The sequence below is a fragment of the Anopheles cruzii genome, chromosome X (assembly GCF_943734635.1).
Source record: "Anopheles cruzii chromosome X, idAnoCruzAS_RS32_06, whole genome shotgun sequence".
NCBI classification, from domain to species: domain Eukaryota; kingdom Metazoa; phylum Arthropoda; class Insecta; order Diptera; family Culicidae; genus Anopheles; species Anopheles cruzii.
In genome coordinates, this window is record NC_069143.1 from 11931808 (window position 1) to 11959748 (window position 27941).

General features: G+C 48.5%; 5 protein-coding genes across 6 annotated transcripts; 3 read left to right on the top strand and 2 right to left on the bottom strand.

Moving 5' to 3' along the window:
* The first annotated feature begins 843 nt into the window (after positions 1–843).
* Positions 844–7872, top strand: LOC128274060 (anoctamin-5-like). 2 transcript variants are annotated; one of them, XM_053012156.1, is made up of 8 exons: positions 844–938; positions 1011–1105; positions 1231–1847; positions 4606–5572; positions 5645–5877; positions 5952–6579; positions 6671–6876; positions 6948–7872. In XM_053012156.1, exons 2-8 carry the CDS (start codon positions 1093–1095, stop codon positions 7557–7559), a joined length of 3276 nt encoding a protein of 1091 aa, XP_052868116.1. In that variant the 5' UTR covers positions 844–938; positions 1011–1092; the 3' UTR covers positions 7560–7872. The 2 variants fall into 2 exon arrangements, with proteins under 2 accessions (XP_052868116.1, XP_052868108.1); XM_053012148.1 differs by lacking the exon at positions 844–938 and having other exon boundaries at positions 989–1105.
* A 281-nt stretch (positions 7873–8153) lies between these two features.
* Positions 8154–9930, top strand: LOC128273610 (uncharacterized). The gene is made up of 2 exons (XM_053011619.1): positions 8154–8262; positions 8334–9930. The coding sequence occupies exon 2, from the start codon at positions 8434–8436 to the stop codon at positions 9502–9504; it is 1071 nt and encodes a 356-aa protein (XP_052867579.1). The 5' UTR covers positions 8154–8262; positions 8334–8433; the 3' UTR covers positions 9505–9930.
* Positions 9817–11412, bottom strand: LOC128273619 (fatty acid hydroxylase domain-containing protein 2-like). Its single transcript, XM_053011633.1, has 3 exons — positions 11165–11412; positions 10321–10951; positions 9817–10245 (listed from the first exon to the last, which is right to left on the bottom strand). Exons 1-3 carry the CDS (start codon positions 11274–11276, stop codon positions 10104–10106), a joined length of 885 nt encoding a protein of 294 aa, XP_052867593.1. The 5' UTR covers positions 11277–11412; the 3' UTR covers positions 9817–10103.
* Positions 11413–13204: 1792 nt separating this feature from the next.
* Positions 13205–16569, top strand: LOC128277652 (fatty acid hydroxylase domain-containing protein 2). Its single transcript, XM_053016180.1, has 4 exons — positions 13205–13332; positions 14035–14268; positions 14351–15055; positions 15136–16569. Exons 2-4 carry the CDS (start codon positions 14060–14062, stop codon positions 15290–15292), a joined length of 1071 nt encoding a protein of 356 aa, XP_052872140.1. The 5' UTR covers positions 13205–13332; positions 14035–14059; the 3' UTR covers positions 15293–16569.
* Positions 16570–21292: 4723 nt separating this feature from the next.
* LOC128268499 (adenylate cyclase type 9) lies at positions 21293–26947 on the bottom strand. The gene is made up of 4 exons (XM_053005619.1): positions 26691–26947; positions 25345–26565; positions 25134–25234; positions 21293–24834 (listed from the first exon to the last, which is right to left on the bottom strand). The coding sequence occupies exons 1-4, from the start codon at positions 26945–26947 to the stop codon at positions 21293–21295; spliced, it is 5121 nt and encodes a 1706-aa protein (XP_052861579.1).
* Positions 26948–27941: the final 994 nt, after the last annotated feature.

Genomic DNA, 27941 nt, shown 5'->3' on the forward strand with positions numbered 1-27941 from the left:
CCCGTCAGCCCCGGCAAATTTGAGATATCACTACCGGGCCCCCCTGATAACGAAGCGCACTAACCGGGATTTGGAAGCTTACCTGTCACCAGCCGTAACACGTTTCCGTTAGTTCGCAGCACGCCAAACACCGAACACCAAAGCTCACAAACCACCAACCTCAACACCCGGCGAGCCCGCTTCTAAACCCCCCCCCCCCGCGCCTTGTCAATAACCCTACACCCTTGGCCGACGAAAAAGGGTTGCCACCCTGCACTCCGCCCAACCTGCCCAGCGTTGTGCGGGAGTTTTGTTTTTCTGGTGGCTTAATGGATGAGAGAGGGAATGAGAGAGAAAGAGATCGAAAGCGAAATACAGCTTATAAACAACAACAACCCTGTGCTCACCTATAAACGATGCATGCATCCACATCCACAACTCAAAATAAATCTATCACGACCCGTTGGCCGCCATTAGAAGAGCGGCACAGCTGGGCAAATTTACTCCACTCCCAGTGTCGGTTGAATGCGCTTTGCGGTTCGGCTCTCCGCTGGTAATTGTGCCGTTTTTTGCGCGGTTATTTGTGATCGATTTTAAGGCGCAAACCCCAAACGGGAGACCAAAAGTTCTACTGAAAATTTTGTGCCTAAACTAATTACACTACTATTATTGGGCTAAAAGAATCAGGAGGAGTTTACTTCGTTACTCTATGAACCTGGAAGGCGGTGGGTGTAAATGGTTCAAGTGCACGGCAGTGCAGTCTTTTCACCTGGGGGATTAAGTTCGTACACGTTTCGGTTTACGTTTCGTGTTTTGTGAAATTGAACATAGGTCTCTGTAAATAGGTGCATAGTACCAGGGCCCGAAAATCACAACAACCAATGACGACAGCTGCTGGCACTTCCAAGCAGTGCTGTTATAATGGGTAGTCCCATGTTCTGCGATTATAGCTGTAGATGGTAATAATGGAAATGTTCCTACGGTGGTGATGAATGCTTTACTGATAGCTACTGATTGCTGTTGAAGTGAAGTACTTTATTTGTAAACTTAACTTCGAATACGTTGCGATAGGCACTGACCGGCGCAGTGGCCCGAAACGCGTTGATCGGAATCATGTATTGCAGAGGTATGGCATACCGAAAAGCTCAACTGTCTGTTACCCATTGTTTGTTTTCCTTTTTTTTTTAATTCTTCCACCGAACTTCATGGCACGAAATGGCACGGGTTTGAATGTGGTTACTTGCTTTCCAGTTAACCAGCACGAGGACAACGACTACGCGGGGGGCGAGAAGGACGATGTATTGTGCGATCTAAGCGAATTCGAGGACGTAGTCGAGCCGCTACAACCCCTACAAAGCCCGGATGCTGTGCTGCCGTGCGCAGCGCCCACCGCACTCTTCACTGACAGCTTCTACTACTGCCCGTCTAGCCACGAGTACCACCGGCGACTGCCACCGGTTCCCGGCTGCTGTCATTACGGCCACTATCAACTCAAGCACTCGCACAACACGTACCAGGAAGCAGACGACGAGATGGAGGAAAGGGAAAGCATCTATCTCGACGCGGTGTCGGTCAACTCGGATGGTGCGAACCGGAAGTCGCTGTATCTGTCCCGCCAAACCGTCTATCATTCAGCCGAGGACGTGCGGTTCGGCTCAGTGGACTCGGGTGCAGACCGGACGTTGGGCAGCGTCGACAGCAGCAGCATTCGCACCACCACCGATGCCCTGCTGCAGGACTCGCGCCATAATGGTGGGCTGTCAAACATGCCCTACGTGCCGCCGCCGCGGGCCACCAAGACGAACGCTGCGAAGGGTTTTATCGGCGGCATACTGAAGCCGGTTCTTAGCACCGAGTACAACGAACAGGTGCCTAGCACTAGTCACTCTAGCTATCTTCACTTTCGTACCGATTACCAACCCGATTTTAAGCATGATATATCCAACTCGATAGTCACCTACGAGTTGTGGAAGTCTCGGGTAAAAGTACCATCTTTTCATTTTAATCTCACATCTCAGCAAACTTGCTCGAATTGCTTCTCTTGTCTAGATTCGCCTATCTCATACTCTCTTTCCCTCTCTCTCACTCTCTCTTTTCTTTTCTGGAGAGCTATGTCTGTTAATTAACGTATACGCACTACACAATGCTAACCACCGATGCTGTTCACATTTATGACGACCGGCAGTTTATGCTTCTCAATCCGGCGACCACATTCTGGTCCCGCAACCCGGTCAAGGTTATTATACGTTATGATGATTGTGCTTTGCCTCCGGTTTGGGCGGAAACGGTTCGAGCCATGCTAGTATATTATATTTATCATTGTGCTACAAGCATCAGCGCGGCAGATGCTTACATTTAGCCCAACCGACGAACAATGTTTTAAACATTGTGTTGATCTGACAATCACTTGCACAGGCCGACGTCCGACAGGCCGTTTGGTAGGTTTGCTCCTTGCACAAGATCGCACATCTGGCTGGTGACTTCATCATTTGCGTTTGCGTTTTGCGAGAGGCGGTGGTTTGTTAGTCCATCATATTAGAGGTCATTGAGGTATGATAGGTTCGGAGAGATTCCTTTTAAAAAATATTAGGTGAGATATGGCCGTGTGGAAATATAAAGTTTTAGACGGTGCGAGAACATGCTCCCCACACATGAGAGAAACTTACGTTCCCTCTGTTAGCGTGAGATGAGAGAGAGAGAGAGACTAAAATGGTGAGGGAATAAGCTGTAACAGCATCCCAGATACTCCCTATTTAACACCCTGCTCCGGGCTGTTTTTTTGCTCTGGTTTCTTCTTGATAATTTTTGCCGGGAGAGGCAGATCTCTGTCGCGCGAACGGAACCGGCAAAGCATCGCAAATCGCGACTGAGATTTGACCAGAACTGTGAGCGGTAACTGTGCCATAAGTGTTACAGAAGAAACCGAGCGAAGTAACCGATCTAGTCGGAACAGCAGCCAGTGCGAATCGTTTGGCGACGTATCGTGGGGAAACGCGTTAAGCTATGGTGCTTAACGATCCCGCAACATCGCCTAGAACAGCAAACGAGGCGCAGCGGGAGGATTCGGCAGCGACGGAGACCGGGATCGCCACGGCGGCGACAGCGACTAGAACGATAGTAACGGCGAATAAATGTCAAGTGAGGGTGAAAGTTAAGTAAACGGTAGCAAAAGCAAGGTTTTTTTTTGTCGCTCCGATCCATATGCGCTAGTAGTGAAAGTAATCCGCGTGCCGCCAGTCGCCGAAGTTTCCCCGCAAGAATTATCCAGTAGTTACTGTTACTGCTGTTTGCTGCTGCTGCTGCTGCTGTTGCTGCCGATATCACTAGCGCAACTAGTTTGCTCTGTAATCATTCAACTGAGACTCGTCGAACTGAACAGCCTTCAATCTGAACTAGAACGCCCGATAGCGATAGCTTCTTCATGGGGGTCTAATTAAATGCCCGGCGAATGATCAAGCAGGTGCAACCATATGTTACGTACCGTAGCGTCATATACTGCCAAAAAGCAACCCGTATGAAACGCATCGCAACGGCATCGAATTGCCGATTGTAGGAGTCTCAAAAAAGGCCATTTATAGAAGCATAGCCAGATGCACCAAGAAGCTGGGGGCTGCCGCTAATGTGGCGTGGAGATGTTTGCAAAATTCTTGTCTAGGATCTCTTAAGGCCGTTTGTCACTGTTCACATTGTGCCTTTCATCGGCTCGCAGCGTCGGTTGTTTGGATGGAAGTTGTTTTGTTACATTTTTCGTTTTCTAGCTGTGCTTGCATCACGAAGAAACAAAGCAAGAATTTAAGTGGCCCAATATTGAACTTTACTGAAACGCAAATTCAGAACGCGATAGAGGCGGTGAAATGTGTAAAATCTGCCTGAGACTGCACAGGAACTGTGGTGGGGTAGGATCAGTTGTCCGGGTTGGAAGACACAGCTTTGCTTATTTTTAGATCATCGCACTATTCATGAGCGCCCCTGCTCATGTTTGGTTGTTTTTTACGTGTACCACTGCTAAACTGCTCCAAATGTGCTGAGTTGCATGATGCCCTTTCCCGGAGAACCGGTGTACTCAGCATCACAAAGGCCGCGGGAAGGAATCGGTACCTTTTGTGTGTGCGTATGTGTGTGCATGGCATGTGTGGTATATTGCAGTGCGTTTTCCGTATATTTACTTTGTATTCAAAATGTAACTGAACGAAACGCGCTCTTTTGATAATGGCGCATTTGACACGCCACAGTCCACCCACGGTCGTCCGTGTCACAATCTACCGTAACACTTTCTGTTCCTAGCAATATTTCTTGGACCAACAATAGCGATAAATGCGACTTCGACATATTTTGCCATTTTTTCAACATTCTTAAAATTTGTCGTTCAACAAGTTCAGCAAGTTCGAATTATACATTCCTACCTACGATTGTCACCTACGATTACATGTCGTACTAATGTAATAACTAATCCAATGGGTGTTCCACCAACTTTCCACACATCAGGCATAGTGCTAACCATGGCAAGCGCTACGGATGCTTACCGTAAAATAATTGGCTTGGTTTTTATGAGACAGCCTTTTTTCGCGTTGCTAACCTATGGCTCTGTTGTGCCTTTATTCCCCCAAATGCCCTGAAACGTCGCAGACATGGAAATACTTCCAGGACCAGAAACGCATCGTCGATTACGTGTTGGCGTTCAATGGCGAAGAAACCGACCCGGTGGCAGCCACCAAGCGAACCTTGTTCCAGCGCAACCTGGAGTACGAGGGTTTGGAGATCGAAACGGAAAACTGTCAGCGGATACACTTCGTGAAGATTCACGTTCCGGAGCAAGTGCTGTCACACTACTGCGAGATAATGAAGATGCAGATGCCAATGAAGAAGCTAGGCAATCAGGACAAGATCATCATGCGGGACTTTAGCATCCAGAGCACACTCGTGCGGTGGTTCCGGCGCCCGCTCTTCAACTTCGTCATCATCGATCGCAATATCTTCGCAGCGCCCGAGTATCGGTTACTGTACGAGTACTCGCGCGACAAGCCGTACTTGTTCAACGATCAGGCACCAAATTTCTTCACGCCCAGCATACGGATTGCGGTCGTCAACTTCATCCTAGAACGGGCGTACTTTAGCGAGAACGTGGATGACAAGAAAGATATTGGCATCGGGCGGCTGGTGGAGGATCAGGTGTACCTGGATGCATACCCACTGCACGATGGCTGTACGGATGTCAAGTCAAGCTGCCAACGGGCACTGCTGCTGCAGGAATGGGCTTCAATTAGCAAGTGGATCAAGCACCAGCCGCTGGATTACATAAAGGAGTACTTCGGGGTCAAGATTGCGATGTACTTTGCGTGGCTCGGCTTCTACACACACATGCTGATACCTGCGTCGGTGGTCGGCTTGATATGCTTCTTCTACGGCTTGCTCACGTACCGAGACAATCGCATCAGCCAGGAGATCTGCAGTGACAACCGCACGATCATGTGCCCGCAGTGCGACGAGCACTGTGACTACTGGTACCTCAACACGACCTGCAACATCTCGAAGCTGGCGCACATATTCGACAACGAAATGACGATCGTCTTCTCGATCTTTATGTCCATTTGGGGTAGCTATCGGACTGGATACATGCGGAGCGGTTTGAAACGACTTTCATGCACTTTTCGCACACTCTTTCCAGCTACCCTGTATCTCGAAATGTGGAAGAGATATTCATCGAAAATTCAGCACCGCTGGGGCATTACCGAATACTGCTCGCTGGCAGAGCCACCACGGCCGCAGTACCTGGCCCGATTGAAGAATATTAAGAAAACAATGTTTAACATTGCCACCGGTTCGCAGGAACCGTCGCCGCCGTTCTGGACCAAGAAGTTTCCCAGCTTCGTCTGTAGCTACTCTGTGATTTTCCTATTTGTAAGATATTTTGCTAATATTCTGTCACGTTCAAAAAAGGCTTTTCTAATACGTTCTCTCGTACGTTCGCATAGATTTTACTAACTATTGCAGCCGTGTTCGGCATCGTTGTTTACCGCATGTCACTGATGACTTCACGGAACATATACGGCGATGGCGGGTCTGTATCGGGCAAGCTAATCATTTTCCCCGCCACGACCGCCGTTATCAATCTGCTCGTTTCGACCGCCCTCACCTACGCCTACCAGTATGTCGCGGTGTATATGACAAACGTGGAGTACCGCCGTACACAGACCGAGTATAACGAGAGTCTCAACCTGAAGATCTACCTCTTTGAATTTGTGAACTACTACAGCTCTATCTTCTACATCGCGTTCATCAAGGGTAAATTCCCTGGCTATCCGGCCAAATACAACCGCATACTGCACCTGCGGCAGGAAGAGTGCAGCCCGGGCGGTTGCCTGATGGAGCTGTGCATCCAGCTGGCCATCATTATGGTTGGCAAACAGGCAATAGGGGCAATCACCGAAATTCTGATACCGTTTCTGGTGCAAAAGTTCAAGGAGTTTAGGAGCGTACTAGGCATCGAGGCTGAGGGTAGCGACAACGGTGAACGCCTTATATGCTGCAACCAGTGGACCAAAGATTTCAATCTCATCAACTGGAACGATCGGAGTTTGTTCAACGAATATTTAAAAATGGGTAAATCAACTGATCGGATGTTTTTTTTAGCCTAAGGTTTCCCCTAAAACCGTTCTCTCGTTTCCGGTTCTCTACCCTGAATCCTGCACAGTGATTCAATACGGTTTTATAACGATATTTGTGGTGGCTTTTCCACTGGGGCCGTTCTTTGCGCTGCTGAACAATGTATTCGAGACGCGGCTGGATGCGAAAAAGTTCCTCCTGTACTACAAACGCGCAGTGCCACAGCGGGTACGCGATCTAGGCATCTGGTACAATATTATGCACGTCGTCGGGAAGGTTGCTGTTATAGCAAGTGTAAGTACCTGTTTCGAGATACCTATCTTCATTCGTTGGTATCTACTAAATCGTATTTTCTCTTGTTACAGGCCTTTATCATAGCGTTTTCCTCCAACTTTATCCCTCGGCTGATGTACATGCACGTCGTCAACCCGACCGGCACGGATGAAGGCTTCGTGAACCATACGCTTGCGTACTTCAATGTTACGCACTTTGAGCAGCACGTAGCGCCCCTAGAAAGCCAGTACTCGAACGTTAGCATTTGCCGCTACTCGGAGTACCGTAACCCACCGGATGATGCCCGCCCCTACAAGCGGCCCTCGATCTACTGGCAAATTTTGGCGATACGGCTAACGTTCGTCGTCATCTACCAGAATCTGGTTAGCTTCGTGCAGATCGTTGTGGCGTGGGCGATACCGGATGTGCCAGGTCGACTGCAAGACCAGATTAAACGGGAACAGTACCTTACGAACGAATACATTATCGAGCAGGAGAAGCTGAAGATGCAGCGCACCAGCACCGCCATCGCTCCGAATGCACACAACGGACACATACCGTCGGAGGATGGTAGCCTGCCGGAGGAGAAGATGATGCACAACGCTACCGCTGTTGAGGACGGCGGTAACTACGCGGTACACCGCCAGCTGGACGACGATTACGATCCGTTTGAGGATAGTGGGATTGTAACGTCGAGGGTGTAGCTTGAATGGGAAGGGAAGGAAGTGGAAAAGAGTTACTGTCTTCGCACAACGTAATAGGACAGTCAGCTAACCGTGCTGGGTTGCGTATTGCGCACAGAAACAATGCCAAGTTCCTCCGTATAAGTCACTAAACTAAATTATTCCCCATTCTATATCGGGTATACACGGTACGGCTAATCATATGGAAGTTGCGCAAATCGCCTCCTGTTGTGGTTGTTTAATAATCTTGTTTTTGTACTTCTACTCTGTTTGGGCTATATCTGTGCTGAGCTGCCTTATTTAAAACGGAGTAGAAAAAACATTTCTCCAAGAAATACAGTACATTTGGAATTGCTATGTGTTGTGTTTTTCATTATATCGTAAGGAAGGGTGGAAGGAATGCACATGAATGAACATAAAGTACAATGCCAAAGAAACGTTGTGCTTTAGGTCCATTATTTCAGTAAACATACATTCGGAACAACATTCAAACAACGTCTACTTCACGCTGTCATTTTACGGAGCTTCATGCTTTATATAGAGTTAATACTGACGGGCCATCGTCGTGACGCAGTTGTGTTCGTGATGCCAGCAGCGGCAGTTGTGTATGTTCTTAATGTGATGTTAACGAATTAATGGGCCACAAACCACCTAACAGGTATCGCCCCCGGGACTGTGTGTAGTCAAGGTGCGGCGCTGCGAGCAACTGCAACTGGCTTCAGTAGTGAGCAAATGAGAACAACATGATAAAATTGGTGCTGAGGTTGGCAAACAAGAAAAATTATCTTCCTACAGTATGCCTGCGAAGTAGCGGGGGCCCAAGCTCTCAGTGATACCACGCAATACGAGCATTAAGTGGCATCGGTAAGTCGGTTGCATCAACGATCTCCCCCCTATGCCTCGCACCATGGTTCGTGCACGGAACGGATACGCACTGTGCATCGTAATGATGGCCATCTGCCACGGTGCCGTACCGTCCGACAAGGCCAGCGACGTAATGCACGGTGTTGCATCGGCGAATGCGAGTGAAGCAGTCGCGGAAATCATTGGCGCCCTGTCGGTCCCGGTCCCGGCCACGGAACAGAAGAGCGACAACGTAGTGCCGATTCCCGAGCACCACCAGTACGATCGTTCGCAGCGCATTGTGCCACGGAAGGGCGTAATCAACGATATCACGCGGATAGGGAACGCTCCGCACTACGAAACCAACGGCCCAAGCCCGCACCCAGCAACGGCGGTGTCCGCGGTACCGAAACCAGAAGTCCGTGCAGCCACGGCGGTCGCGCAGCACCCCTCGTCTCCGACTCCGACAGCTAACCCAGTCAACGTCACAAAAGGTGAGGCACCACCCTTGGGGAACTCCTCCGTTTCCGATCACTCGATCACCAACAGCACAGCAGGTGCGTTCCCGACGACCGCACCGTCGGTCAAACTGTCTTCAGCCAAGTCTACGCTGTACACCGCAGCACCAGCAGCAGTGGCCACCTCGGCACCGAACCGGACCATTACTGCACCACCTTCCCTCGTAACGACAATCAAAACGTCGTCAAGCTCAACCACCACGTCGACAACGACGACGACGACACAGGCGACGACGACTCCTTCGAAACCTCCAAAGAAGCCAAAAATTGTGTTTTCCGTCGAGGACGAACCGAAGCTGCTGCATGCCGCCAAAACTGCCTACTTCGTCTCGCCCTACGATCCCATCGACAATGAGGACCGGCATCGGCCCCGGGTGGACGAGCCACTTGCTCAGCTCTCGCAAGAGTACATTCCGCAACCGGGAAGCGGAAGCGCCTTGCCGAACGAGCGCCGTGAGTACATCCTGCCGATCGTGACGCTCATCTTCGTCATCCCGCTGCTGCTGGGACTGTTTCTGCTGTCGTACCGGCGGGCCAAGGAGTTCTGGCTCACGCGCCACTACCGGCGCATGGATTTTCTCATCGACGGCATGTACAACTACTGAGCCCGCCCGCCCGCCGGTCGGTCGTCGTGCGAAAAATGCGTGCGTTGACAGAACACGTGAGAAAGTGCCTTGCCGGGAAATGCCGTTCGTTAGTCACACACACACACACACACACCCATTCTCCACGGTACGCGTGATCCTGCGTATCAATAAATCCACAGGATCCTAAGTTGATTGAAATACGATATCGAGCTGTAAATTTAAACTCTAAGTAACTGTTGCGACGTGCGTTAGCGCATAATCCATTAGCGTATAAGGCCCCTTGAAACAGGTGATTGATTTTTCTGGAAACCTTGTGTCGGTGTTACAAAGAAAAACTCGTCTAGGTGAGGCGTTTTTTTTAGCTCTTTTCCTACGGAATGTTTTTCCTTTACAGTATCCTTTATTTTTTCCGCGTAGCATATTATCAAATAGACCACAAGCAATATTCACAACTTCCTGTGTGCGCAGTTCATTACTTACTTACCTACTTACCCTATCCGGCCCACCGAGCACGATCGTGGCCTGGGCCCCGTGGAGACTCTCCCTCCTCCGCCCGGGGGTCGTGTGCAGTTCGGTCCATATTACGGTTACGGTTCAGAAGCAAAACTGCGACCTACCTACTGATCAGGGTAGCTTTCCCGGACCGGCTCGAGCGTGGTCAGTATGTAGTCCCGTTTCGATTGCTTCGAGCGGTGAAACAGGTCGCTGGTGCCGTGCAGCCAATCGAGCACACCGAGCACGCCGTAGCACTGATTGAACCTGCCATGAAGTGAAACGGGGGGGGGGTGAGCAAGATCGGGACACGTTCGGGACAGCAGATTACCTGCTACCTACTTTAGGTGGTGAAAGTCGTGCTGCTCGGGACTGGGCAGGAACGGCAGATGGTAGCCCGAATGGACGTGTAGCGTGTTGGAGATGGCCACCGTGAACCAGAGCCAGGCGACCGAAATGTGACAGCCGGTCGTCCACACACCGACCGCGATCGGTAGCAGATTGCTCAGCACGTTCTCGATCGGATGCGCGTACATGGCGGTGATCGCGATCGGGGCGGTCCACTCGTGGTGCCGCTTGTGGATGTAACGATAGATGCGCCCATCGTGCAGCAACCGGTGGCTGTAGTAGAACAGCACCTCCTCGATCAGCACACACACTGCCAGCTGCCATACGATCGTCACGAAGGTGGGCAGCTCGCGGATCATTTCGCGGCTCTGGGTCGGCAGCAGCTGATACATGACCACCAGCAGCGGGAGCCCGGTGCCGAGTTGGTTCAGTAACACCTGCTTGATGACGGCCCGGAGCCGCTCCGGATCGACCGGCTCGTTCGTACCGGGCTGCACCTTGTAGCGGCGCACAAAGGTGGGCCTGCCGGTCACGTCCAGCAGGGTGTAGATCGTCCCGATCGTCCAGTACACCACCGACGTATAGACGTACGACCCGATGGTCCACAGCAGGAACGGATTGTCACCTAGTTTCCGGGGGGGGGGGGAAAGGGATGGACGGGGGTGGGGATGGGCGGTAGCGTTAGCAGTAGTACAAAAGAATTGCAATCAATCCACCGCCACCAACAAACAGCAAGAGCTTCGCAAAGCTTATCGCCCTTTGTTCGGCGCCAAGGGTCTCTCTTTCTCTCTCCCTTTATCCTGTGTCCCTTTGTGTATCTTAACATGGAAATACGAACCTACAATGTCCAGGAAGCCATCCCACAGCGACTGCCACAAACTTCCGGACGCACCCCAAAATCGGTGGAACTGGTGCGCCGGAAGGTCAAACAGCTCAACGGTAAGTGACATGACCGTTGTTGTTGCTTCACCAAGCACTGGGAAAGCGGTTCGCTGAATCGCTGATATAACCCGCGATGCCGCGGTTTCTTCTGCTTTCGGTTTTTGCGTTGCAGAACACTCCGAGAGCGCAAACTGCGCGACTGGTCGGGCGAAGCACAATTGATTCGACCCGTGCCGCGGCTACCGAGCCGGAGATCTCGCGCTCTGGACGGCTTACAAAGCCTTCTGCGTGCGTGTGTGTATTCTCGGCATGTGTATGTTCAATTGCTTTACAATTACATCGCCAAATGGCGGAGCGTGTAATGGCCAGGCGATGGGCCGTCCGCCCGCCCGCCGGGCTCAGATCGTGCGCTCAGCAGCGTCACACTATAGGACAATACACCGTGGTGACGGTATTCTGAACGGTTATACAAAACAAATCGAGTGATCCGTAGGTGCCAATGGCCCCTGGAATCCGTTCAAGAAGGCATAGGCCGTGGAATACAATTTGTACAAACAATTAAATAGATCCAAAGGACCCCCACAAGCAATCGTGGCATCCCGCGGACATGGTTCCCCCCAATTTACCTATAGTGCAGTGCGCGAACTTGCGAGAAGCTGCGTGTACCGCAAATAATCTGCGCGAGGCATGGGCGAATGGGAGTTAGAGGAGGTGTGCTATACGATCCCGACTTTCAACATGCGATCGACTGCTCTCACTTTCTCTCTCGCTCTCTCTCTTTCTCTTCTTTTATGCGCATGTCTGTTAGGTTCCGCCGGGTGGTGCTGGGTCGCTGGGTACTATACACTAAACATCTAGGGGTTGAAGGTTGTTGCCTGGCACGAATGTTGTTTTGTTTTCTTTTCTTCCTTTGGACCTTCTTGACTTCCGACGCGTTAAGATAAGCTTCCGCGGTGGAGCACAAAGGGCGGCCAATCTGTAAGCAGGGCCGCGTTTCGGCTATCAAATTAGCGATAGGCGAGGGAATGGGTATAAACAATGTACGCACGACGACGGGTGGTATAGCTTCTAATTGCTCCAGAATATTTGACGCTTCTAAAAACAGGTTCCAATGCGCAAATGAGGTCAACGTCGAACACCTGATAGACATTGAGCATGACTTTCCGGTCTTGTAGGAGAAGAACGTTACTCCTGTTTAAAAAAAAGTTAGCTTAACACCCGTTGTATAACTACGATCTCTATGACAGATCGTGGCCCGTCCATTCATCATCCGTCTACGAAATTCGTTAGTTCGAACGCCCAGGCAGCGCATCCACTTTGGGGTGGAAAAACTTTAAGCTAATACGGTTCTGTCCGTTCTAATCTCGGGCGCAAGGTCGCTTGCTCCTCACCCTGGATGGCCCTGTCGAGCATGCGCTCCGTCTGCATGTACCCGACAACGGGAGCTTCAGCGGGAGTTCGGGCGAAGATGATAGTTGCAATCCTTTAGTAGCTATGTTTTGCCAAAAATCATGCAAAATCAACCAGGCGGATCATCCGGGATCCTGGAATGAAGACATCAGGGACAGCAGCTACTACATATAGAGCCGTTATTGTTGCCGGATGGAGACGAATGAAGAATCTTTCCGATTGAATCCTGGCTGAATTTTGCTGTTTTGCATGGAACTAACCAGCCAACAGATTTTCTTTGTGCACTGAGAGCATGTTGTTGGTTAGTTTTTCAAGGACTTTCATCCTCAGGACTATCCAACGCAGTGCGAGAACGCGAATCGATATTCGATCAAATGCGGAGGAATCCTGAAACAAGGCCACAATTGTGTACAACATTTTCTGAGTTATGTGCGTGCGGAAATAGTGCACGAATGCGCATTCTCCAAACTGCTCCAAACTCCTTCTTTTTTCTGATTCCACTCTCTCTCTCTCCCCAAATCTTCCTGTCAATGAGCAGCTGGCGTTTGTTTTGCTTTCCGGTTTGGCTTTGTAGTGAACCGTGCAACAGCACTGACGTTGGACTGTAGTACTCTGATGAGTAAATGCGCCGCCGAATAAAGGCTACTCGATCAATTCCAATCGTCATTCAGCTCTGGTACGGTGCAGTGCGAAGAAAGCAGAGAGGTCTGAAAGGTATTTAAATTTTGTGGTGAATCTGAGTAAAGGAGTATTAGAACACATACAAAATCTTCTACATACTACAAATGCAATGCAGTTTGCATGTATTTTAGCCAGTGGCTCAGTCCTTATTTTGGTCGACAGTGTGTGGTGTCTAATATGGCGCCCAAAGATGGCAGATTTGTGCGGATTTCCCCACCCTTCTGTTTCGAAAAGTAGCGTTCAGTAGCGTTTGAAAAAAAGTATTACATTGCAGCGCCACGTAGAGAAAATCGATTAATTGATTTTCCGTGGCAGCCTGCGGGTCCTACTACAACAACAACAACAACAGGTTGAGCAACTACCTGCTACGCAATATACCCGTCATCCACAGGGGAGAGAAAAAAACCACGAAATCAATAACAAACACCCGACCGACCCTCACAGATGTTTAGTGTTTTCTTTCTAAATTGATTACCACGAACTTTGTATCATCTGAACAGCATCATCAGGTGTGCCCAAGGTCTCTGATATTGTAAAAATGTAGTTCTTCTTGCTCGGGGCGGTTTTTTTGTTGTTGCCATTTTTGCAATCCCTTGCAAGTCCTTGTTGCACTTATTCTGCGTAAGAATGTGTGTACCAAAAATGCGAAGAAATACATGTACTCGTATATGGCAAAAATGCCGCCGCCGCCACAGGACGTTTGTTTAGTGTTGTGTCGGGAATGTGTCGTTCTAGCGCCGAGGCGAGGTGCGACACTACGATGAAGCCAAACCCAGTGCTGCCACAACTGGAGCCGGTGAAAGGTGACCAGCGGGTATTGGTCGCTGGGACGACGAACGCAGCGCCATCAAGCACACCGGCACCGATGGAATCCCAAAATCCCCGGCTTCTGTCGTCACTGTACAGCTTTCTGGTGATCGTGAGCATTTTTCTGATCGGGTTCGCTGCGTTCCGGAACACGCTGACATGGTAAGAAAGCGTGAGGGGGGGCACAGGATGTTGTGAGAATAAGAGATCAACGGCAGTAGTTTAACACACCTATTTGCAACAGGCATTTGCAGCGGTTCTGGGGAGCTTCGGGTGACTTTTGGCAATCGCAGTGGGATCGCTTCATCGACTTCACCGGGGACGATCCAGCCCGGCTGTGGGTCCTGGCCACCACGCTGTTTACCATGTGCGTGTACTGGTTCTTCGGGGGCATCTACACGCTGTTCGACGTGACGGGCTGGCCGGCCGTGATCCACCGTTACAAGATGCAGCCGGGCACGAACGAGCCGGTCGACTCGCGCCGGCTGCTGCGGGTGATTGGGACCGTGCTGATGAACCAGATCGTCGTCGGTGTGCCGATGGCGTACTGCATGTACCGGGCGATGTGCTTCCGCGGGTTGCGCGACCTGCGCGAGCTGCCCACCTTCCACTGGGTGCTGGCCGAGCTGTCGTTCTGTATCTTGATCGAGGAAATCGGTTTCTACTACGCCCACCGGCTGCTGCACAGTCACCACCTGTACCGCTACATCCACAAACGCCACCACGAGTGGACGGCCCCGATCGCGATCACCGCCATCTACTGTCACCCGGTGGAGCACGTGTTCAGCAATCTCGTGCCCCCGTTCATCGGGATCTTTCTGCTCGGCAGCCACGTGGCGGTTGCCTGGCTCTGGTTCACCCTCGTCATCCTGTCGACGCTGAACGCCCACTCCGGCTATCACCTCCCGTTCTTCCCCAGCCCGGAAGCGCACGATTTTCACCATCTGAAGTACGCGCGCAAGCATTTCCGATTGATTGATGGTTTGTTTGATCGATCGTTTTTTTATTTGGTTTGGTGCCATTTTCTAGGTTTAACCAGTGCTACGGTGTGCTCGGTGTGCTCGACCGAATACACGGCACGGATGCGCTGTTCCGGGGCACCAAGGCGTACGCGCGGCACATCATGATGCTCAGCTTCATACCGGCGCGTGAAGCGTTCCCTGAGTCGACCAAGAAAGCGTTCTGAACCAGAACGACCGAAGACAAACCACAGGTTTCGCTAACCGCGCCTACCAGCAGTCCGGAGTTTGGTGGACCCATCGCAGATGATGCACAATGAGCGACGGGGCGAGACGGGCAGACGACGGCGGGAGGCGGCACAGTACTGGTAGGCAAGGCGAAAAGCCTCCCACCTCCCAACAGCACCAGTATTACACAGAACGGAGCACTAAGAACGCGGCTAGATGTGTTTGGCAGAGGCTAGCAAGGTTACGGCCAGCGGATAGGTAGGCCCAAGGCGAAGTGTAGAATGGGCGCTGGTGAATATTAGCTCCACAATGCGGGTAGCTAATATTCACCAGCGCGACATCTTGTGCGGCAAAAGGATACACGCTCTAGCATGTTCAAACCGTGGATTTTTAGTCCCACTTGTACTTTACACGCTCCGTCGACCGAACCAGCCGCAAGCAAAGCTTGGGCTTGGGCTCACGTGTCACGCTGGACCGCTCCTTTCCTCAGGACCCATTGACTCTTCTACAAAAACAACGAGCTCGAGCACAATATAATTTTACATTGAAGCAGGTACTTTTTCTACAGTATACGCGGAATACATGCGTGGCACATGCTTTGTATGTTAAAAAATAAGAGACCGTTTTGAGCGTGTGCTTCAAAAAGTGCGCTCGATATTTGTGATTGTTGCATTTCTGTTCTGGCCCCCACCACCCCCAAAACCCCAGCCTCGCGACCCCAACGCCCACCAATCCCTCGAAGAAGGTTACAGTATAATTAACGATATGTACGAAATAGAAAACCACAAATCATTGCAATTGCATCACTTTGGCAAAACAGTTTCTCAGTTTTAATACCCAGACCCTAGAGAGAGTCCGAAATATAGTAAAAACACAAACAATCTTCACCGTTTCGTATACACAATTGTTTTCATATCAATCGGAAGATAAATATATATATATTGTGTATATATATATTTAGACTGATTTTTGCTGTTTCTCTTCGAGCGATGCGACGTGTGAGCTTTGTGTTGTTATGTTAGTTTAGTGCTACGAGCAACCACCGATAAACGGCTGTCTCGGGCTGCTTGGCGCCGCGTAATGACTCGTAATGTATGCGCGATCACACTCAATATCCATTGAATTATCAGTTTGATTATTTCCTATTCTAACCGAAAAGTTTGACTTGCTGCGTGTGCTTTTATTCGTGCAGTGCAGTTTGTTCATCCGTTTCAGTAGCGTAAAAACATGGCTCGCATGTTTCTGTTTGTTGTGTGTGTCATTAAAACATAATAGAAAAGGCCATTGGCGATACCCGGAAATATAGGTGAATAGTTTTTGGCAAGATTCGTTGACCAATGGTTTATTTTCTTCATTTTTCAAATTCCTCCTTTTTTAGCTTTTTACTGTGTTTACTGTTGCTCCTGCTGGCACACTGGATCGCAGTGTTCGTTTTACTTTGTACGAGTATTGGCTTCGCTCACACACCGCGGACCGCACTTTAAAATATATCCAACGTTTAGTGTAAAAAGGACATTCCTAGTTTTCAACTCTGTGTTTTTGCTTTGTACTGCTTTCTTAGGAAACCCAATACGCCCCCCTCCCCCGTTGGTTCGTTTGCTTCGATCTGCAACATGTATGGTCCATGTGTATGTGTTTCCATGTTTGTTTGTTGTGCCCTAAGCTTAAAAAACGACGTGCGTTACTATTGTGCAGACCATTCTTTCAAATATTCAAAATACACATCTTTGCAGGATTGTGTGTAGAACGCAGTCACTCCTACGCCTACTAGCAGCAGCCTAATAGAAATGGTCCATGATTTTAGTTTTATTCGTTTGTTTTTATGTTAGTTTCCATTTTCCTGCGTATTTCCATGGTTCTTAACTTCTTGTCGCAATCTTTTTTTTATTCATGTGTAAGCGTGTAAGAATTACGATAGGTTTTGCGACTGAGGAAAAAGTGTAAACAAAATTAATACCATCTTAGAAGGCGGCTTCGGAAGGAACGCGAGCAGAGGGAAAGAAATCAATAGGATAACGAAATAATCCACACACATGCATTGCATGTCCATCGCCGCAGTTTTTGTTTTTTGATATGCTTTTCGTTGACGTGGAGCGTTTTCGTGTGGTGTTAGAAATACAATAAAATATCTGAGGGAATGGATTAAACATCGCTTCATCGTTTGTGCACTTAACACGTAAAACCATTTTAACTCGATCACAGCTAGCGTCGATATAAATATAGTATATATGCATATATGTATGTATGATGTAGGTGTATATCTCATAAATATGTGTTTTTATAAGCTCGTGCCGGATTTAAGCATAATGTTATACATGAAGCCGTGCTGAGAATATTCTTAGGCGTAGAGGCTCGGTCATCAGATCGAATGAGGCGCACAAGTATGTCAGACAGGCAGTCAAACGTAAATCGATTGATGGTAATGAGGCTTTGGAACCTGGCTTCTAGATAGTTCGAGAAAGCTAGACTCGCTAACAGCTAGTTCGATGGGACAAAACACTAAGTGGCACGATCGGTAGGAATTGGATATAGGATAGGACTTTTGGAATCCTTGAAGCATGGCATTTTCTGGCCGATCGTCATGCACCGGATGCTTTTTACGCTCTCATGAACATTTAATTTTTTCCGCGAAAGTTGTGTCCTCGTAGTTGATCGCTCCCACCCTTTTCACAATTTCGTTGCACGGAGGTGCAGTAAATATAGGGCTTTCTAAAACCTTCCTCGAATCTGAGGCATTAATCTGCATCTGTAGTAGCCCACTACATCATTCGAAATGGAGGACATTTCTGCATTTCTGAACCTGAGGATCACATCATCGGTAGTAAAATTTAGTACAAATCTATGTTTAATTTTTTGGTTTCGATCAACTTTTCGCGCACACACAAAGTTTCAGACAAAAAAGAACGATGTAGTTCACTCACCCGAACCAACTTTTAATGTAAACATTTCTCTAATCCGTTCATACAGTAGTACTGCTAAAGCACAGTGGAAACCATTAGTGGAAATCCGGCACGAATTTATAGCGCTTAAAGCTTATTAATTACATTTCTTACTTATAATTTTGGCAAGAATTGATTAAAAGACAGATATCTTCTATGACATACACATTCAATAACATTGCTTGATTTTCGTTCTGTAGGCGCTTTCTTTCTTAATCTATTAATGCCGTTGGTTTGCACACGTTTACCGCGTTTTGTGAACTCGGTGATTTCATGTTAGTTTTGTTTTGTGAAAGCGAAATAATGATAAATTGGCACGTGATGTTTAATATACTGTGTCTGTTACCGTTACCTAATGCCGCGAGTGGGCGTTTTATAGTGTTAGGCGCATTCTTCCTATGTCACTGAACGACCCGCGATAGATTGACGGCGTCTCAAAATCTTATGATTCATTCCTTTCTCTCAACAACGAAGCCTACTTTGTTAGGAAACAAAGAACGCCAAACGAACAATCTAGGCTAATAAATCAACCTTTAAACTCCAGAGCGTTCGCCACGCAAGCAAAATGTAACCCGCATCTGTCGGTCCCACCACCAGTCCTCTCGGTATACTTAAAAAAAATGACGAAAAACAGTCAGCCTTTTCACCGTTCCATTACGAGGAATATGTAGAATATAAATAGTTCAAAGAGAAGGCACATGCGTAATTCCTTGTGTGTTACTTTTAGTTTTACTGTTGTGTATTTTTGTGTCAGATTGTGGGCAACTCTACCTATTTCATAGATTCATGCACCGTGGTACGAAATAACGTTCCGAATTGTCAGAACCAAGCAGCAGCAGCAATGATGTATGCACACCCTATGTTGTATTTTAACTATTTTCAAAATTTGATCCTACGAGTTTATTGGATGTTCTGAAATCTGCAATTCTCTAATTAATTATTTCGAATTCTTTTTTGGTACATACCTGACCTAAACATAATACTAATCAAGTATGTTTGTTGAAAAAATATACAACGTACACATCGTTCCGATCGTATCGATAATCGAAACTAAGAGTACTGCAAACAAACAAAAGCAGTCAATAAAAAATCAACCATCATCGCCCAAAGCACTTGCATAAACATAATTCAGTCGTTGCTCCATAATTTTGTGCAAGGACCTACGATATTTCTGTGAGAGGTTAGGTTAATGAGTGTTGATCGATTTATGTATATTAAACATTTATCTTCATTGCAAAACATTCCAATAAATTAAGTCTAATACGTGCTTGGCAGTACGATTCCACGGGTGTTCGGAGTGGTGTTGGTGTTCGAATGTCGTAAACAAGCAAACAACGTACAGCAACAATGTACAGCATTGGGCAAAACATGTGCAACTAATCATGCACAATCATAACATTACATTACAATCATCATTAATGGATCATTTAAAATTAGTCAGCTTGGAGTGGTACTAATTCACATGTGTGAAATTAAGTTAATTCTAACTTATATCATCCAACAATTGATCAGTTCTGCACAAAAGTTGACAAAACTCTCAAAATACCATTTCTTTTCCGATCAAAACGAATTGCCACTTTGCATTCACCAAATTTTGTTCTTCAAAATATATGGCTGAACTGCATATGGCTTTTAGTATTTGGCAGCGAATCTTTAATTTTTAATAACAGTTTCGCATTTTTAAGGCATAAACTCGATCAGGTTGTTAAGGAATGCTTTGAGTGACGATGCCAAGCCTTTTCATTGTTAAAATAATGCATCCTTATTTCGAGAGCCATTCTTCCATATGTAACATTCTTATTTAATCTTATTGCGAGACCTTAAAGATATCAATTCGCGACTCACGATCTCCCACGGGTTCCCGTTCGAATTCGAGACCCGATGATTGAAATGGCGTTCGTTTTTTGCCAAGATTTGATTATGTGCAAACCATGGCTTTGCGGTCATGCCGTGTGTTGGTGGTTTTCACTACGGACATGCCGTATTAAAATTTGGATCAGTGTACATGGTGTCGTTAGTTTTTTAGAAAATACATCTAATTGGCATATTTCATTCAACGTAAGGCAACATTACATCCCACAAGTTATTATGCTTCAAACGGTCCATATTTCTAACGATTCCATGGGTCGGATGTATGTGCTTATAAAACAAAAATGACACCATATCATAACATTCACTGTCTGCTGAAAATATTGTGGCTCCAAGAGTTTTTGAATTGATCGATGTACAAATTCACTATTGATCAACTGTTGAACTTTGATTCGTCATTATTCACAGACTGTCCGTTTTTTTTCCTCTGCGGAAGAACAATTCGGATTCGCATCTTAAAATGGTCGATTACATAGCACCATATTTATCACATATCCCTTTTTGGAACATTCAGCTATTGTAATCTACGAAAATTGTCTCTTTCGACATCAGCTCATAGTTCAGCCCTAAAGCAAGTCAATACATTTCTATTGAAGTTTTTCCGATAAATTCTATGACAGATCAAAATCCGTTGCAAATGTTTTGTCCAACACTGTGCTTGCTGTTGGTGGTCTGGCAACTCTCACGTCATTTTATCTATGTTCTTTACACATCCGCTACAAGCTATGCTGGCATAAACGATAATACGATGAGATAAAAAATTAATGGGGACCCCTATTAAGTCCAGTTAGTGAACTGTTATCATCACTGTTACTTTGAGTTGAGTAAAGATGATAAACTAACTAACGATGATAACCGTTGTATAAAGCGATTGGCTCAATGGTGGAAAATAAAACCAACTGAGGAACAACTTGTGAAAAAATGAAATCAAGTATTGAAAACGAGGAAAAAAGGCGAAAATGTCCATTGCAGATCACATGTGTGACCAAACACTACCTTAGACGACGCATCCGTACATAATCAATGCGCGGTTGTAAACGAACTGACTTTCTAAGAAGAGCATTCCGTTCTTCCCCTTGTTATCAAACATTTAAGTGGCTTCGCAAAACAACCGAAACCGACTTCCATTATGCTCTGTCGTCCACCTACCATTTGTTTCCCTGTGGAAAAAAGTGGCTAATGGTTTAAGATTCAAAGAGGATCTATGTCTAGCTCCAGTGGTCCCAGTAAGTCCGGTTTCTTCCTGATCAACAGGTACACTTCCATGTGGTCCTTTCCCTTGACATACACCTTGCCACGTGGTTCAAAGTCGTACCGCTCGCTCAGCACTGGCACACACTCGCTACCAACCTGTATTCTGCCTGCAACGCCCGTCGAATCCATCCGGCTGGCCACGTTGACCGCATCGCCCCAGATGTCGTAGTACAGCTTGCTCGTGCCGATCACTCCGGCCGTCACATCGCCATAGTTATAACCGACGCGCATGATGAGGTTAAACTCCAGTAAATCCCGATTGAACGACTCTACCACCTGTTGCATCGCTAGCGCAAAGTCAGCCAGCTCATAGAGATGCTCATAGTTTGCGCCGCGGCAGCCCGGGTCGAGACCGGAGGCCGCCATGAACGTGCTGCCGATAGTTTTGATCTTCTCCACGCACCGGAACTCGGGTCTCGCGAGTAGCTCGTCAAAGTCGGCGATCAGTTCGTTCAGCACACGCAGATACTCCTTGCCACCGAGGTACGACTCGTCGTACATTTCGTTGAAGTTGACGATGCTCGCGAAAATAATACCGATGTTGTGATGATTCTCCGAGTATTTGGCGGTATTTTTCAACTGCTCCGCCACGTGTTTCGGTATGATGTTGTGCAGCAACATATCGGCCTGATTTTTCATGTTCTGCACACGCACCTTGTCCTGGCTGGCAACGGCACTGCCGTGGAAGCTTAACCGATAACCGATTTCGAACTCGCGATTCAGAAACCACACCAGCACGAGCAGCAGAAACAAATCGACGTAAATTTCGACTCGATAGTTGTTGAACCATTCGAATTGGGCCTGGTGCAGAGTGTTGGCGCTCTGCGGTACTGCTACTGCCGGGCCCACTGTGCTCGTCCTGTTCAATGACACCGGCGTGCCGAGCTTGTCCAGGGCCAACAGCTGCATCATATGACCGATCGCGATGCCAATGAACGCAATAGCCGTCAGGAGGGCCATGCAGTTGCGCATGCGCCAGTTGAGCTGGGTAAAGTTGCAGAAGTGTACGATGCAGATGTACATCAGAAAGCCGTAGTGAAACTCGAACACACGGAACTTAGTGACGTCCATCATGGCAAAGTTCGAGAGAATGGACACGACGGGAAGCGACATTAGGATGCCGCCGCACAGGTGCCACGGATACCAATGGGAAGCGAGCTGTAGCAGACTGTCGTAGCAGCTATAGCTGACGATGGGGCGCGAGCGGCGCATGGATGTTTTGCGTGTCCGCGAACACACCTGCTTGGTGCAGATGAACAGCACGAACAGCTGCGCTGTACTGAACAGGACGAAGATACACACCCACACTTTGTACGACTCCAGATAGACCGAGGGTGATAGGAGAAAGAGTGATGTTGAAGTGGCAAGATAGATGGCAAACGAGACCAGCAGATCAATGTAGGTGTTGTACTTCGGGGTGGCTAAGGTCGGCGGACCACCACCTTCAAGCTCGCCTGGTCCGCCTCCCTCGCTGCCGAAGCGATGCGCCTTTGAACGAAACTCTTGCTCCATGAGCCGCGACTTGAAGCACAGTGACACGGGTAGCAGGGGCGGCTTCACGAGGTAGCTGCGCTGCGAACGGGCATTGTCTCGCACACACCGGATCAGCTGCAGATCGGACTGCTTGCGCAATTGCTGAAGACAGGCGGCTAGCGGGTCGGGATGTGGTTCCTTTGACCCCACCACGATGCACTGACCGTCGCCACCACTACTAACACTACCAACACCACCACCAACACCACCACCACAATTGCCGATAGTTGCCGTGCCACGTAAACCGCCGTTCGGTTTCATGATGTGGTGGTGTGCTGCTGCAGATGGGTGTGGTTCTTGGACGTTGGTACCGGTAACCATTGCTCCCGACAAGCTGGATTGGGAGCTGGTGAAATAGCCCGAAACGCGGTGCGTAGACAGCGCAACGCTTTGGCTCATTAGCATGATTTGGTGCTGAATGCTGGAGCGTCGACTGTTGGACCGAATGCCGGAATCCTTGCGAGAAGTAGCCGACGGTGAAAGGCTGGCCCCATCCGGTCCGAGCAGGCGAGAGCTGGGACAGGCCGCGACAGATGCGTGGCGCACGTGCTGTTGTTCGCCTCCTCTCCCGCCGGCACCACACTGTGATGTAGTGGTTAGGGTGGAGCTACGCGGTCGACTGAAGCTTCCACTGCCGCCACCGGAACTTCCTCTGGCGACTAGGGCGAGATCGTGTATGATAGATGTCCGATCTGCTGTCTGCGATCGATAGCTTCCCGTGCGACCGAATGGAGAAATGTCGCTGCGCGACTGGGAAATGTACGAGCGAACGTCGATGATCTCGTCAAACATGGAGTTTTCGCTGTCATGTGCGCTGTTTGCCATACGCAAGCAGTCACGACCGCCTCCCGCACCACCCGCAGACGTGACGGTAGCGCTCGAGGAACAGCACGCGCCGTTACTAGCATCATTTGCACCATTCACTCCATCCAACGTTTGGCTGCTAGGACGCGGCGTGACAATGACGATCGGTACGGTCTGATAACAGTTTGTGCTGCTTGCAACGTGGTTGCTAGTGCTGCTGGTATCACTAGCGGCGGCTGTTCGGTTTTCGGTGCTCACACCGGCTGCCTCTCGCACTACACCACCCCGTTGTTCAATGCATGGCGTCTCTTCCTCACATCGTTTTGCCGCACTATCACAGTTTTGGGCACTACCGACGTCCCGGGGAGAGTACGCCGACGGTTCATGACGTTTCAGCAGTTTGCTAACGTTCCAGCAACCACGAAATGTATTGGGTACAACATTGGGCCGAACTATTTTGCCGTGTTGCGTGCTGTTTTCTCCGCCGCGACGGGGCAGCCTTCGTTGTTCTTCGTTGAACACTGTCACCGTGGGCACTTGCTGTGTGAGGGGATGATCGTCCATTGCCTCTTCGATGGATCGATCATGTGACGCTGCTGCAGACGAAGGAAGCCGAGGAGCACTCTTGCATTTTGCCATCATCATAAACCCACCGTCCTCCTCCGAATCAGATCCTTCTGAGATCGATTTCGTGCTAATTATTATTCGTGGTTTCTCCAGCTCTTCTTCATCGCCGCGAACGCCGGTCGATTCACTCGCGGTACCCGTTGCCCGTTGTGTATTCAGCAGACGTGTACCGTCTCCTTTGACAGCCGATTTGAAAAACTTAGTCATCTTCGTGAGTGAAGTTATGCGATTTCGCGCAGGAGTGGCAACTAGTGACGCGTGCAGTGAGGAGAAAAACACGGGACCAGCTGGCGATGCGGGTGGTACGGCTGGCTGTATCGTGGACAGGTTGGTAGGGCTTCGCGACAAACAAGAACTTCCCGCCTGGTCCTCCCCGCTGTAACTTGTCATCGCTTCGTCTAGCGGCGACGAAGTGAGCAAATGCATATCCGTTGGCAAGCCAATGCTTGATAAGCCCTCGGTAACCGAACCGACCAGATCGATCTTCTTCCCAACCACAAAGTAGGTACGATGTTCTGGGGAAAAAAAAGAGAAGATGACAAAGGTTGAGAGAAATCATAAATTGGGATCATTAGGAATATAGAATGATAAATATTGAGACTGACGCGAAAACGGCTGATTAAGTAGCTGGGAAGCTGCCGAAAGTTCACTTTGTATTCTATCCTAACGTTAACAAACAGTTGCATCTGCCACTGGGAAGTTTAGTTATTGCGATTATCATTTTTGATTTTGGCGCAGCACCACCATCAATATTATTATTTCTAAAATCCTAAAGCACGCATCGATCGGTAATATCTCACAACGTAATACCTACTGTCAACTTCTTCGCCTTCTTCGATGATGTACGAATCGCCCAGAAAACCACAGGTTTCCTCCGACACGTGCACTTGATCCGGCTTTCCACTAGATTCCATGCTGCAGCAGGAAGAAAAGTTTAGAATATAATAAAATCAATTTTACAATAACTTCCTGAATCAACCTTATTGGTTATTGGTTGCTTTCACAATCCATCCAATGCAACCTACCGATTTGCCAATGTCACGTCGTTGCTCCAGACGTCGAACTTGACGCGCTTGGTGCCAACGATGCCGCAGAGCACCGTGCCGGTGTGCACACCGACGCGCATTTTGATTCCTTCGTTACGTTGCGCATCGAAAACACGTATCGACTCAATCATTCCCAATCCCATCTCGACACAGCAAATAGCATGGTCGGGCCGAGGTTCCGGGCATCCAGACACACAGTAATAGCAGTCGCCCAGGGTCGAAATTTTCTCACATCCATTCACCAAACATAGATCGTCGAAACGCTCGAACAGATCGTTAAGTATCTCGACCAGCTGCTCGGCGGTTTTCGTAGCGGACATTCGAGTAAACCCGACGATATCGGCAAAAAGGATGCTTACATTTTCCATTCGGTTCATGTGGAACGGCCGAAACAGTGACTTCAGATCGGAGGGTGTAGCTCGGCGTGGCGCTGGATACTGATCAAAGCTAGTGCCCCCGCCCGCCGCAGTCCCAGCCTTCGTTGCGCTACTCTCCTTCAGCAATAGATCGGCCACCTTCGGGGGCATCATCGAGTGGATCATCTTTTCCTTCAGCTGCTTCTCCATTTCGAGCTGACGTCGCACCAACAAGTTCTGACCGACCTTCATAAACGTTCCCCGCATCCGCACCACCGTCATCACCAGGATCTGCACGCCGATCAGGTGCACACATAACTGTATCAGCACCCGTATCATGATAATTTTGCACAGAAACGTGTTGTCGTCGCCTTCGTTGCTTACAGAGGAGCTACCGCTGTTGCCTGGTTCGCTGTGAATCATTGCGCCATTCGGACGAGAGTTGTAATCGAAATGGGTCTGCTGGAGAAACGAGATTACCTCGAAGCAGAGCGAGTATAGTATGGTAATGGTACAGCACAGCCAGAGCGGCAGTGGGATAATGGTGTATACGAGGAGCACGATCTCGATGCAAATAGAGAAGTGCCCAAGCGGACTTAGCGCTTCGCGAGTCAGTAGTAGTAGCGAGAGCGAGAACATGCACAGCAAGATGGCACAGGCGCTGGACAACAGGTTCGTGTACGCCCGGAAGATGTCCGTCCCACTCACCCACAGGCCGAGGAGCGTAAACACGAATATCAGACCAATGGCGACGGTAAGCGGCGTGTAGGTGGTAGGGCCAGCGTCGAGGAGGAAGTACAGCAGCCAGACGAGCGAGCAGAGCAGGATGTAGAAGAGCGCGAAGCTGAAAGCATTACGGAAATAGGAACTCACTCTATTCAATGCCGCGTGGTGTGCATGGACGGTACAGGATAGAAGAGGTGGCCATTTTGGTGGTCAGTATGATATACCGTGCAAGAAACTACTTACCGAAACTTGAGTCGAAGCTGAGGAAACACGCTCGCTTGATACTGGCCCTCCAGGACGGGCGAATCGAACCGCGGGTTGAACCAGGAGCGGGGAGCCGCTCGTTCGAATGCCACCGGTAGCATCACACTGCAACACGAGTGCCGCCTGCCGGTTTGGCTCAGGTAGGATTGAATGTAGGGGGCAAGTGAGATTTGAATGTCCTCGACCGAACCTTTCTGGCTTTCGGTCAACACAGGCGGCATCGTCGTGAACGACATCGATGTGCGGTAATTAGATGTAGTCTAAGGGTAAACAGAAGCGTAACGTGTTCGAGACCGGATTAGGAAGTTTTAGGTAGAAAAATAAAACAAAATTGCGTTCCTTACAAATACATGTCAAGAGTGTGTCGGAAAATAATCACAGTCTCCAAACAAACATAGGTCACGTTCACTTCACGCGGCGGAAGGCATAAAACCAGCGGAACCGCCGTTCGCAGCACAATTAATTAGCTCAATCCAGATAGAAGCAGAAGGTACCAAACCGTCCGCACGAAGTTCAGGTGAAACGTCTTTTTTCCTTTGCTGTTTAACATTTGCCAACAAGTAATGTTATCTGCAATCATTTTCATTCCCTGCACTACCAATCTTTAGTCGTAGCATTCCCCGGCTGTAATCAATTTAAGATGCTAGAGCTGCTGCATATCGTTGAAGCAATCAGGAACAACACAAGTCAATCATAGGCCGTGATAAGAACGTACTTTGGTTAGTGATGTAGTATTCATGGTGGTGCTTCAACGGATTGAATGTTAACAATTGCACATCCAGGTGGCTTTGTATCAAACAAGAATCCCTAGCATCCCTGTTGTCTTACATAGGTACAAACTTGAGGTAACGAAATATCCCTTGCATCGTTCTGATCACCACTTACCTCCGACATTCTGGTGGGAAGGTAAAATCCTACCTGCCTTCTGCTGATTGAATGTAAAATATCGGAAGCCTTCTGGTTCTGTAGCACTATGGCTATGAAGTATTTTAGTTGAAATCCGGTATCACTTTCACTGCTGTTGTTGTCATTATCATTTAAAAGATTTTAAGCTTGAAGCTTCTTTCATCCTTTATCACTTTCACTGTTCTATTGCTAATAAGATAGCAACCGCTGGCTTGCTCCTCGATGCGTTGCGATCTGTGTTTGCGGTTGTTAAGATCCCATTATCGGTGAACCTAAAAAACACAACCATTTGAAACAAGTATTAATTTGGGATATTTTTAAAAG

Coding starts and splice junctions, on each gene's coding strand:
- LOC128274060 (XM_053012156.1), top strand. Junction 1,848..4,605: donor GCACCGAGTACAACGAACAG/GTGCCTAGCACT, acceptor GAAACGTCGCAG/ACATGGAAATACTTCCAGGA. Junction 5,573..5,644: donor GATCTTTATGTCCATTTGGG/GTAGCTATCGGA, acceptor CACTCTTTCCAG/CTACCCTGTATCTCGAAATG.
- LOC128273610 (XM_053011619.1), top strand. CDS start 8,434: ATGCCTCGCACCATGGTTCGTGCACGGAACGGATACGCACTGTGCATC.
- LOC128273619 (XM_053011633.1), bottom strand. CDS start 11,276: ATGTCACTTACCGTTGAGCTGTTTGACCTTCCGGCGCACCAGTTCCAC. Junction 10,952..11,164: donor TGGCTTCCTGGACATTGTAG/GTTCGTATTTCC, acceptor CCCGGAAACTAG/GTGACAATCCGTTCCTGCTG. Junction 10,246..10,320: donor CACGACTTTCACCACCTAAA/GTAGGTAGCAGG, acceptor ACTTCATGGCAG/GTTCAATCAGTGCTACGGCG.
- LOC128277652 (XM_053016180.1), top strand. CDS start 14,060: ATGAAGCCAAACCCAGTGCTGCCACAACTGGAGCCGGTGAAAGGTGAC. Junction 14,269..14,350: donor TTCCGGAACACGCTGACATG/GTAAGAAAGCGT, acceptor TATTTGCAACAG/GCATTTGCAGCGGTTCTGGG. Junction 15,056..15,135: donor CACGATTTTCACCATCTGAA/GTACGCGCGCAA, acceptor GCCATTTTCTAG/GTTTAACCAGTGCTACGGTG.
- LOC128268499 (XM_053005619.1), bottom strand. CDS start 26,947: ATGTCGTTCACGACGATGCCGCCTGTGTTGACCGAAAGCCAGAAAGGT. Junction 26,566..26,690: donor CAGCTTCGACTCAAGTTTCG/GTAAGTAGTTTC, acceptor TAATGCTTTCAG/CTTCGCGCTCTTCTACATCC. Junction 24,835..25,133: donor AGAAGGCGAAGAAGTTGACA/GTAGGTATTACG, acceptor TTTTTTCCCCAG/AACATCGTACCTACTTTGTG.